Source organism: Dendrobates tinctorius, unplaced genomic scaffold (genome assembly GCF_039654945.1).
Source record: "Dendrobates tinctorius isolate UK_male_01 unplaced genomic scaffold, ASM3965494v1 ptg000229l, whole genome shotgun sequence".
Lineage (NCBI taxonomy): Eukaryota > Metazoa > Chordata > Amphibia > Anura > Dendrobatidae > Dendrobates > Dendrobates tinctorius.
The window spans coordinates 4,227,307-4,239,946 of record NW_027361896.1 but is presented as its reverse complement, the minus strand read 5'-3'; the positions used below and the strand labels follow the sequence as shown (position 1 = coordinate 4,239,946).

Here is a 12,640-nt window from a genome sequence, read left to right as displayed (position 1 = left end):
AAACATGCATATGTGTCTCTTTATATAGGGTATGTAAACTTCTGGTTTCTACTGTAGCTAATTGACAAGTTCATTTGCAGGTTCTCTGTAGTGTGACACTGAGAAAATTGCACCAGCAAAACAAGATGTCCGCTTTTTATATGGCCAGGGACATGTGAATTCATCAGCCAATCACAGAAGACCTTGTGTCATGACATTGTGGATGGTTTCTGCCCACTGATTGGTTGCGGAATGTACACAACTTTAAGTTATTGAAGAAAATAAAATTACACTGCACATCTCCTCTGACCTAGACACACATCCCCTCATCAAACATGTCTTCCCCGCTCATCATACAGCATCACTACCCTAGCCAAAATAATAGCAAAAACATTAGTGGAAACACAATGATTTACCAAACTGTGACTGAATTTTGCCGACTTTAATTAAAAATGTTCGTGAATACGAATGTGCTACTTTGTGCTGAATTTGAGGTTGGCAGACCTTTTCCTAACAATTTAGAATTTTTGAATATTTTATATGGGTAATACATTTTTCCACACTCTCTTGAAGCATTTTTTGTTTGTTTTTCTTATTTTCTGAATCCGTAAAAAAACCTATTAACCTATTCAACTCATTTTTAATTTCCTAGGACATCATTCTAAAATTATTTTCTCTTACTCCAGTAGAGCTAAAAATGGAAGCAATCTTTACTTCTTCCTTTCAGTAATCAGAAATAGAAAGGGACCCAGGTGGCAGGAACAATGGAGTTTCTCAGTTTTTGTTTTTTTTTAAGCTCTATAAAGTAAACACCACCATTATCGTAATTGTAATCATTTTTAGAGCGCTGTCGCAACTGAAACTGAATAAATAACTCACTCCAAGAATATCGTTTTAGCAACACATTTAGCAACACTTATTTGTTTCAATGTGTCAAAATGGGAAATGCAGTATTTAAAAAAAAAAAAAAAAATGTTTGTTAAAAAATATAGTACATTAAAACTCCAGAATTATCAATTTCCTGAATATGGGATTGTTGCCATAGAAAATTACTGTTTTTTCAGCTATATTGAAAAAGACTCCAAATATTGCTGCATACAGTATACTCATAAAAACAAACAGATAGGCGGGCACCATTGAAAAATTACACGCAATATAGAGCAAGAAAGTGATCAACCTGAGACATGTTATTGTTGGGTTCTTTAGAAGGACGTAGATCTGGGGATTTATTCTGACAGAATTTTATAGGCTGAGCTGGATGGACTAATGTCTTTTTTCGGCCTTACTAACTATGTTACTATGTCATAAAATGTACTGCAACCTTATAGAAAAAAGTACCATGCCACAGAAACAGGGACCACCATATATAGCAATTAGAAAATGTAATTACAGTTTTATTAAAGTGTACAAAATACAGTAAACCACACAAGGTTTAAAAACAGCGTGATGAAAATGCATCCATTACAACAAATGGCCCAGCCAACAAAGAGATGGCATCCAATCCAATCATATATCACAAATTATCTCCAATAAATATACGGATAACAATAAAAAATGTGCTATTGTTGATTAGACCCCCAAGGTGGACTTGAAGGTGACTTGCACATTCTTACTCCCTCTATGGCCGCAAAATATTTAATTCAAACCATGACTTTTAGGAGCCTGTCTCCAAAAAGAGTTTTTTAATGTATTAATATTGAAGGAACTAAAGTTCTGCATGTTCTCCTGATCTAAATAGATTAGATGTAGTATGAAACAACTAGAGAAACAACCAAACGTCCCCTGGAGCAGGGGCTAAAAGGAGGTTAGAAATATGGGGGGGGGGAATCATGGAATACTAATATCTACAAACCCCCTAAATAGAAATGGGGTGGTGAAATCCAAAGAAAATTGGCATGAGGCACACGGGGCAGGGATGGCTTACCTGCAGTGTCACATAATAGTGTCACTGCAAAGGTCCAATAGAGGATAGCTATAGCTCAATTCCAGCTTGTTAGTGCTTTGTCTGGGGGGCCAGATAAATGTGATTCGACCATGCAGCCCATTTTTCTTCAAGTGTCTCCTTATTGTGCATCTTGAAACAGGCACACCGCTAGTTTTCAGAGAGTCCAGTATTTCAGCTGATGTTATTTGTGAGTTTTTCTTTGCTTCCCGAACAATTTTCCTTGCACGTGTCACATGTCACAGGTGAGGATGTTACTTTTAGTAGCTATTCAAACCCATTTGTGTCAACTTTGGTGCATGTTATCAGGCCAGAATCATCAGGGTATGTAAACTTTTGATCAGGGCCTTTTGGATGTTTTGGGTTGTCATTATGGTTTAAAAATATAAAACAGTAGTTTGACGATAAATGGCTTCAAGCAACCACTAACCATGAAAAAGTTTTGGTGTTATCATTCATATTCTCTGAAAAAAGGCCAAGGAAGCAAAAATTCTGCCGGGGTGTGTAAACTTTTGAGCACAACTGTAACTCTCTCTGCAACACTCAGTGTATCAAAATCACTCTTGCTGCAAGAGTATGCTGCCAAACACAAACTACACGAATACAATTATAATCTTATATTTTGTGTTAGGTATTAATAGTCTTATTCATTAAGAGATGCTGCATATGGATAAATTACTTTTTTCTCCCTTACATTGTAATATTATGTTTGAATTCTAATTGCTATTTTTTCTCCATCTTTAAGGTTCATTATGGCAGAGCTTATTCAGACAGAAAAGACATATGTTAGAGATCTGCGAGAATGTTTAGATGTAAGTTTATTATTTCTCATTTTTAACATAAATCTCATTTATTCCTTCTAGTTTTCAAGCTGTGCGTGTTTAGCCCATTAGTGTCCACCCACCGATACGGCTTTTCACAGTGTTCATTAAGGGGCCTTAATCGTCAGTGCGATTTTATCATGGCACTGAGGATTAAATGTAGAGCAACCCTCCAACAAGCAAAAGGGCTGCAGGTGTTAGCTGTATATGACAGGTGACACCCTGAGGCATCAGTCCCGTTTGGTTTTGGAACCAATCAGGGCCTCTTAACCCCTGGGATGCAACAGCTGTATCTAAATGGTTAAAAGAGTAAGAGGACCCCCTCTTTATCCCTAGCAATGCCCTGTGACCGTTAGTTACTACGGCAACTCTAGGTCATCTGACCCTGCTATAAGGTAATGAGTACTGCAGTGCCTGAGATCAGCAATCAATGTAAAAAATATTCATGTTCAATAGTTGTAATAATTGAAATTCAGGTAAAAAAAATAAATAGGTTAAAAGGTTAAAAAAAAACATGCAGTGCAAAAATTTGATGAAAATCTGTTTTGCCAGTAAAAACACAGCATTTAATACAAAATAAATCACATTTAATTGATATTGCAACACAAACTATAAAACTGTTATGTTGTTATTTATTCTATACTATGATCACAATAAAAAATAAATGAAAGACTTACAAATGAAGCTTTTTACTGACACAAAACAATGAAAAAGTGATTAAAAAGTTGTATTTAAACAAAAATAGCGTAAATGAAAAAGCAAATCGTTCAGCAAACAAAAACAAACAAAAACAAGCTGATATACATAGATGCAGTGGGGAAAAAAAGTATTTAGTCAACTATGTGAGTCAAAATTGAGAAAACAAATCCAGAAAATCACCTTGTCTGATTTGGCAAGATTTATTTTGTAGATTATGGTGCAAAAGTAAGTATTTGGTCATTAACAAAAGTTCATCTCAATATTTTGTTATATATCCTTTGTTGGCAATGACAGATGTCAAACGTTTTCTGTAAGTCTTCACAAGGTTGGCACCAACTGTTGGTGGTATGTTGACCCATTCCTCCATGCAGATCTCCTCTAAAGCAGTGATGTTTTGGACCTGTCGCTGGGCAGCACGGATTTTCAAATCCCTCCAAAGGTTTTCTATGGGGTTGAGATCTGGAGACAGGCTAGGCCACTCCAGGACCTTCATATGCTTCTTACGAAGCTACTCCTTCATTGCCCTGGTGGTGTGCTTTGGATTGTCATGCTGAAAGACCTATCCACGTTTCATCTTCAATGCCCTTGCTGACTGAAGGAGGTTTGCACTGAAAATCTCACAATACATGGCCCTATTCATTCTTTCATGTACACGGATCAGTCATCCTGGTCCCATTGCAGATAAACAGCCCAAAAGCATGATGTTGCCACACCCATGCTTCACAGTAGGTATGGGTTTCTTTGCATGCAACTCAACATTCTGTCTCCTCCAAAACACGACGAGTTTTGTTTCTACCAAACAGTTCTACTTTGGTTTCATCAGACCATATGACATTCTCCCATTACTCTTCTGAATAATCCAAATGCTCTCTAGCAAACTTCAGATGGGCCTAGACATGTACTGGCTTAAGCATGGTGACATGTCTGGGACTGCAGGATTGCAGTCTCTGGTGGCGTAGTGTGTTACTGATGGTAGCCTTTGGAACTGTGGTCCCAGCTCTATGCAGGTCATTCACTAGGTCCCCACCGTTCTTGTGATCATTTTGATCCCACACGGTGAGCTCTTGTGTGGAGACCCATATCGAGGGAGATTAACAGTGGTCTTGTGTGTCTTCCATTTTCTTATTATTGCTCTCACAGTTAAATTCATCAAACCAAGCTGCTTGCCTATTGCAGATTCAGACTTCCCAGCCTGGGGCATGGCTACAATTTTGTTTCTTGTGTCCTTCGAAAGCTCTTTGGTCTTCACCATAGTGGAGTTTGAAGTGTGACTGTTTGAGGTTGTGGACAGGTGTCTTTTATACTGATAACAAGTTCAAACAGGTACCATTACTACAGGTAATGAGTGGAGGACAGAGGAGCCTCTCAAAAAAGAAGTTACAGGTCTGTGAGAGCCAGAAATTTTGCATGTTTTTAGATGACCAAATACTTATTTTCCACCATAATTTGCAAAATAAATCTTGCTTAATCAGAGAAGATGATTTTCTGGATTTGCTTTCTCATTTTGACTCTCATAGTTGTGGTCTACCTATGATGTCAAATAAAGCCCTCTCTCATCTTTTTTAGTGCGAGAACTTGCACAATTGTTGGCTGACTAACTACTTTTTTTCCATCACTGTATGTCTATGCTAAAACAAATTCATTTTTGAAAATATTGGTTTGAAAGTCCAAAAGGAGTAAAGTGTAACAAAATATAAATTTGGTATCCTTATAAATATATTGAATGAAAGAATAAAGCCTTCTTATCATTTTACCGCACCATGAACCAAAAAAAAGAAAAATAACTGAATTTCTTGTTTTTGTTCATTCAGCATCTGAAATATCTAAATAAAAAGTCTTTTAAAAATGTTATGTGCTCCAAAATGTTACCAATAAAAACATCAACTTGTTCTGCAAAAATAAACTTTTGTCCAAAAATTAAAAAAGTTATAGCTCTCAGAATAATAACAAATAAAAATTTGTGTGAAAAGATTGCAAGACATAAAAAATATACAGTTAGGTCCATATATATTTGGACAGAGACATTTTTCTAATTTTGGTTCTAGACATTTCCACAATAAATTTGAAACAAAACAATTCAGATGTAGTTGAAGTTCAGACTTTCAGCTTTCATTTGAGGGTATCCACATTAAAATTGAATGAAGGGTTTAGGAGTTTCAGCTCCTTAACATGTGCCACCCTGTTTTTAAAGGGACCAAAAGTAATTGGACAGATTAAGTAAAATTTTCATTTCTAGTACTTGGTTGAAAACCCTTTATTGGCAATGACTGCCTGAAGTCTTGAACTCAAGGACATCACCAGACGCTGTCTTTCCTCCTTTTTGATGCTCTGCCAGGCCTTCACTACAGTGGTTTTCAGTTGCTGTTTGTTTGTGGGCCTTTCTGTCTGAAGTTAAGTCTTTAACAAGTGAAATGCATGCTCAATTGGGTTGAGATCAGGTGACTGACTTGGCCATTCAAGAATATTCCACTTCTTTGCTTTAATAAACTCCTAGGTTGCTTTGGCTTTATGTTTTGGGTCATTGTCCATCTGTAGTATGAAATGACGACCAATCAGTTTGGCTGGATCTGAGCACACAGTATGGCTCTGAATATCTCAGAATTCATTCGGCTGCTTCTGTCCTGTGTCACATCATCAATAAACACTAGTGACCCAGTGCCACTTAGGCAATGCATGCCCAAGCCATCACACTGCCGCCGCCTTGTTTTACAGATGATGTGGTATGCTTTGGATCATGAGCTATACCACGACTTCGCCTTACTTTTCTCTTTCCATCATTCTGGTTGAAGTTGAACTTGGTTTCATCTGTCCAAAGATTGTTCTTCCAGAACTTTGCTGGCTTTTTAGATGTTTTTTAGCAATGTCCAGTCTAGCCTTTTTATTCTTGATGCTTATGAGTGGCTTGCACCGTGCAGTGAACCTTCTGTATTTACTTTCATGTAGTCTTCTCTTTATGGTAGATTTGGATATTGATACGCCTACCTCCTGGAGAGTGTTGTTCACTTGGTTGGCTGTTGTGAAGGGGTTTCTCTTCACCATGGAGATTATTCTGCGATCATCCACCACTGTTGTCTTCCGTGGGCGCCTAGGTCTTTTAGCATTGATGAGTTCACCAGTGCTTTCTTTCTTTCTCAGGATGTACCAAACTATAGATTTTGCCACTCCTAATGTTGTAGCAATTTCTCGGATGGGTTTTCCTGTTTTTGCAGCTTAAGGATGGCTTGTTTCACCTGCATGGAGAGCTCCTTTGACCGCATGTTTCTTTCACAGCAAAACCTTCCAAATGCAAGCACCACACCTCAAATCAACTCCAGGCCTTTTATCTAGATGGGTTCAACTAGATGGACTTAAAGTCTCCCTTCAACCTTAATTACTATGTTACTATCTGCTTAATTGATAATGACATAACGAAGGGATTGCCCACACCTGTGGTCCCTTTAAAAACATGTTAAGGATCTGAAACTCCTAAACCCTTCATCCAATTTTAATGTGGATACCCTCAAATGAAAGCTGAAAGTCTGAACTTCAACTGCATCTGAATTGTTTTGATTAAAATTCATTGTGGTAATGTCTAGAACCAAAATTAGAAAAATGTTGTCTCTGTCCAAATATATCTGGACTTAACTGTACATCTAGTATCGCTGTATTCACACTGAGTTTAAAGCTGTCTTATCCCTTATACCAGACGATGAATGACGTAAAAATAAAAATGATTGAACTGCTGTTTATTTCTTCATTCTGTCTTCCAAAAATAAGGCTAATTTTTCATTAGTATGCTGTCCGCTGACCAATTATTATCAAGGTGTCTGTGTACTTCCCCAAAAAATGCTATTCAGATGAAATCCCTAAGTGAACCACAAATGAGGCAGATCGAGTCACTTTGGACTCCATTCGATCTCCCTTTTGGTGCTACCCATCTATTTAAGGCTGGAATCACACATGTGAGAAACATGGATGAGCATCTTAATACCCGGCACTGCCACTGGCATTCGGGAGCATAGCGTCCGCCTGCATGTATTTGTATGCAGCCGCATGCTCTACTCCCGAGTGCCGGCGGCAGTTCCAGGTATTAAGATGCGAGACTCGTCCGTGTTTCTCGCATGTGTGATCCTGGCCTAAGGCAAAAAGTGTGCTTGACCACAGATGTGTGCACACCTAAAAAGATATTAACAGAACAGTTGTCAAATGGGATCCAAAGTGATTCCACCTTCCTTACTGTAATGAGGGGATCCGTCAGGGGTTTCATCTGAATCATATTTTTTGTAGGATTTAGATGAAAACCCTGATATAAGTGCTCAGTGTAGAGCACAAGAATGTGATCTGAGCCGTATAATGAAAGTGATGAAATGTAAAGAAGGCAAAACCTTTGTGGAAATAAAAAGTAGTCTACCAGTTTCAGATTTAGCGTCTTCAAAAAAGTGGGGTGAATTAGGGTGATAGTGGAACCACTTTATATGCTGACTTGACAATCATTTGTCAAACCCCATTAGTTTTCTAAATGGGGCCACATATAGGTGTTTCTATTTTTTTGTCAACTCAGGGTCTCTGTAACTGTGACACAATGTCCAAGTTTGCATTCCAAAAATGAAATAGCGCATCTTTCTCTCCAAACATTAGTTGTTTACCACATTTGGGGTATCACTGTGTAAAAAATAAATTTTGGAACACATTATGATGTCGATGTTGTCCTATTACTCATGAAAATTATAAGCTTGGTACTTAAACAATATTTTAGTGGAAAAAATGTATTGTTGTTACATCTAAATGTTATAAAGTTTTGTGAATCACTGTGAGTTAAAAATGCTTAATATACCCCGAGATTAATTCCTCAAGGGGTCTAATTTCCAAAATGGGGTCACTTGAGGGGGGTTTCATCTGTTTTAGCATGTCAGGAGCTCTGCAATTGCGGCATCACATTCATAATCTATTCCAACAAAAAAATTTACACTCAAAAAATAAAATAATGCTCTTCCCTTTCTAAGCCCTGCCATGTACCCAAATAAGTTACGGGGGTCCATTTTCTGCTATTATCCATTGTGAAAATTACAACCTTAAAAATATTTTAGCTGAAAAAACTTAGTGAAATTTTTCAATACTACACCCTAATATTGTTTAGGTCTGTGATGTATTTACGGGTTCAAAATGTTCAGCTGCACCTAGATGAATTCATCAAGGGGTCTATTTTCCAAAATATCACTTGAGTGTTTTTTGCCATTTCGGTACCTCATGGGCTCTGCAAATGTGACATGATATCTGTAATCTATTCCAGACAAATTATCGTTCCAAATATCACTTCATCCCTTCCAACCAATGCTGTGTGCCAAAATAGCAGTTTTTTTACCACATTTGAGATATTACCACAATTGAAAGAAATTGTGTAATACATTTTAGGGTTCATTTTCTTTTATTATCCCTTGTGCAAATAATAAAAGCAATACTTTAGTGGAAAAATGTACCGTTTTATTTTTTTTTTGTTTTATTATTGTGTAGCACCTGATGAGTTAACAAATTTCCTATCAGCAGTTTAGAATAATTTGAGGTCTGCAATTTTTTAAATGGTATCACTTCTGTTTGTTTTCCAATAAGTAGGCCCCTCAAAGTCTGTTCAAAACTGAATAGGTCCGTAAAATAGTTTCTCCTTCGTCTCATTGGGGGACACAGGTACTGTGGGTGTACGCTACTGCCGCCTGGAGGCTGACACTAAGTGAAAAAAAGAGGTTAGCTCCACTTCCACCGTATACACCCTCGCCCCGATTGCGGGCGGAAACCAGTTTTTTGCTTAGTGTCGTTCTGTCTCAAGACTGATTTTTTTTTTCCGGATGCTCCGTTTTTTTCACAATGAAGATGAGATCGGGCGACGGATCTTATGAAAGGGTCCGATCTCCCCAAACCAGCAACGGGCAAGCACGTGCGACTGTCCCTCCACGTATCCTCTCCCGCACCGTGGGATATTGTCAGACCATGGAGGTGAGATACGGGCAACGGACCCTATGGAAGGGGTCCGATCTCCCCAAACCAACAACGGGCGAGCACGTGTGAGTGTCCCCCCACGTATCCTCTCCCGTGCCGTGGGACATTATGCCGGACTTAGCCCTGTCCACTCTAGGGTATTGAAGCCCTAGGCTGCACAGAGGCCCCCGCTGCCCCACCAATGCTAAGGACTGCGGGGGGGCAAGGTGGCGGACGGTCCCTCTCCTCACCCCTGCAAGTGGTTAGATGGAGCTAGGGTGCCTGCACCATCCTTATCGAATAGGGCCCCCTCCCCTCTACCTGAGGAATATATGGCCAGGGAGGGCTCCTGTAGCGTCTGGGGATCCGATACCGGCGTGATTCTGGAGGTCTGGCGGTTCCGCCCGCCCCCCCAGGGCGGATGGAATAAATCGAGGCCGCGGCTTCAGCCGGTGCTAGGCCGCTGCCGGAAGTCCCCACCCCCGGCATCGTGTCACGGTGGCCCCGCCCCCCGTGGCATTGGCGGATGCCGGAGGAAATTTAGGCCCCGGCTTTAGGCCGGAACTAGGCCGCAAAGAGAAGACCGCCCCCAGGATCCTCCTTTTTCTTCTGCGGGTCAGCCTGCAGTACTGGCGTGCAGATTAAAGCGATGTCTTGCACGCTGAGGACACAGGGGACACAGGACGGGGTAAGTGCTGCCCCCCAGCCCCACGGAGAGGCCACGCTATCGGGAACAAAGAGTGCCCTCCCCCGGCGGGTTTTGTCAGCACGGAGACCTGACAGATACAACATGTCAGGAAAATCTAAGACACATACATTCCTATACGCTGCATGCATCTCCTGTCTGCTTTTCCGCGGGCGCAGACCAAGCGGGTATGCGTAGCCTGCGAGTCCGAACGCGCTCAGGAGCACTCCCCTGTGACCGAGCCCAGTGTACCAAGTCCCCCGGAATGGGCGTTATCACTTTCGCAATCTATGGCATCACTTACGAGAGCAATCGAGTCCCTTCGGGCCCCGGATAGGGGCAGGGACAGTGGCTCTCCTGTCTTAGAGGGGTCCTCTAACTCACAGGAGCCTCCGGCCTGCAGGGGCCGCTCTCACTCCAGGCAGACGCATGGGAAACGGACTCACACGGCGTCTCCCGGTCCATCCGGTGCCTCGGCATCCATGAGCTCTGCTTCCCGCTCCCGTCACCAGCAGTCGATAGCGAGCAAGGCTCGGACTACGACTCGGGTATACCCCTTGACCTAGATACGCCAGGTGGTCAGGAAACGGTTGACAGTCTCATAGAAGCCGTCAACCAGACTCTGGGGATTGAGGATGATTCCACAGTGGCTGCGGGCCATAAGGTGTCATTTAGGCGTGTCAAGCGGCCCCATAGGGTATTTTGCACTCATCCTGAATTTGAGGACATAGTGCAAAGACACAGAGAACGGCCGGACAGGTGATTCTCGGGTCAGAGGTCACTCGAGGTGAAGTACCCTTTTCCCCCGTATCTTCATAAAAAGTGGACGGAATCCCCAACGGTGGATCCACCGGTTTTGCGCTTGCTACAAAAACTCTACTATCTGTGCCTAGTGGTTCTTCTTTTAAGGATCCCACTGATTGTCTCATAGAGAACTTGGCTTGCTCAGTGTTTGAGGCATCAGAATCAACACTCTCTCTTTCATTCGCAGCAACGTGGGTAGCCAAGGCCATTATTTCTTGGTCAGAAACTTTGAATAAAGCCTTGCAGGACCTAGACCTACCAGCGGAAGTATCAGAAATCCCAAATCAGATAGCCGTGGCGGGGGACTACTTGATTAATACATCTTTAGATGCGGCCAACTGCATGGCACTTGCAGCCGCAAATTCAATCTCTATTAGGAGAGCACTATGGTTAAGGACATGGCGGGCCGATTCAGCCTCAAAAAAGTCCTTGACAGCGCTACCATACCAGTGTGGCCGCCTGTTCGGAGAGAGGTTAGATCAGCTCATCTCCGACTCCACAGGAGGCAAGAGCGGCTTTCTACCTCAGCAAAAGGCGAAACTAGACCCCCTAAGGAACTTATCTAGATGTGTGGTGAGCATTTTGAACCCCTAAGGGCTTCACAGAAGTTTATAATGCCAGGGCATGAAAATAAAAAAATCGTATGTTTTCCACAAACATGATCAATTAGTCCCCAATTTTTTTTTATTTTCCCAAGGGTAACAGGAGAAATTGGACCCCAAAAGTTGTTGTCCAATTTGTCCTGAGTACACTGATACCTCATATGTGGGAGAAAATTACTGTATGGGCACACGTCGGGGCTCGGAAGGGAAGTAGGGATGTTTTGGAATGCAGACTTTGATGGAATGTTCTGCGGGTGTCATGTGCGTTTGGAGAGCCCCTGATGTACCTAAACTATTGAAACTCCCCACAAGTGACCCTATTTTGGAAACTAGACCCCCCACGGAACTTATCTAGATGTGTGGTGAGCACTTTGAACCCCCAAGTGATTCACAGAAGTTTATAACACCCGGGCGTGAAAATAAAAAAATCATTTTTTTCCACAAAAATGATATTTTTGCCCCCAATTTTTTATTTTCCTAAGGGTAACAGGAGAAATTGGACCCCAAAAGTTGTTTTGCAATTTATCTTGAGTAGGCTGATACCCTATATGTGGCGGTAAAACACTGTTTGGGCGCATGGCAGAGCTTGGAAGGGAAGGAGCACCATTTGACTTTTTCAACGCAGATTTGGCTGGAATTGAGATCCGACGCCATGTTGCATTTGGAGAACACCTGATGTGCCCAAACAGTGGAAACCCCCAATTCTAACTCCAACCCTAACCCCAACACACCCCTAACCCTAATCTCAGCCCTAACCCTAGCCCTAATGGGAAAATGGAAATAAATATATTTTCTTTTAATTTTATTATTTTTCCCTAACAAAGGGGTGATAATGGGGGGTTTGATTTACTATTTATAGCAGGTTTTTATTTTTGGCAGCTGTCATAGGCTAAAAGACGCTTTTTATTGTAAAAATAGTTTTTGCATCACCACATATTGAGAGCTATAATTTTTCCATATTTTGACCCACCGAGTTATGTGAGGTCTTATTTTTTGCGGGATGAGTTGACGTTTTTATTGGTACCATTTTCGGGCACGTGACATTTTTTGTTCCCTTTTTATTCCGATTTTTGGGACGCTGAATGAACAAAAAACAGCGTTTCATGAATTTCTTTTGGGGGGTGCGTTTACACCGTTCCGCATGCGGTAAAATTGATAA

The 12,640-nt window shown here is 41.1% G+C and overlaps 1 protein-coding gene across 1 annotated transcript in view; it reads left to right on the top strand.

Annotated features, from left to right (window-relative positions):
- The window catches only part of TRIO (trio Rho guanine nucleotide exchange factor), a 2,342,529-nt gene that overhangs the window by 1,085,924 nt on the left and 1,243,965 nt on the right, over nucleotides 1-12,640 (top strand). The window contains 1 exon segment of the mRNA XM_073555735.1: nucleotides 2,667-2,733. Coding sequence (XP_073411836.1) covers nucleotides 2,667-2,733 — 67 coding nt within the window.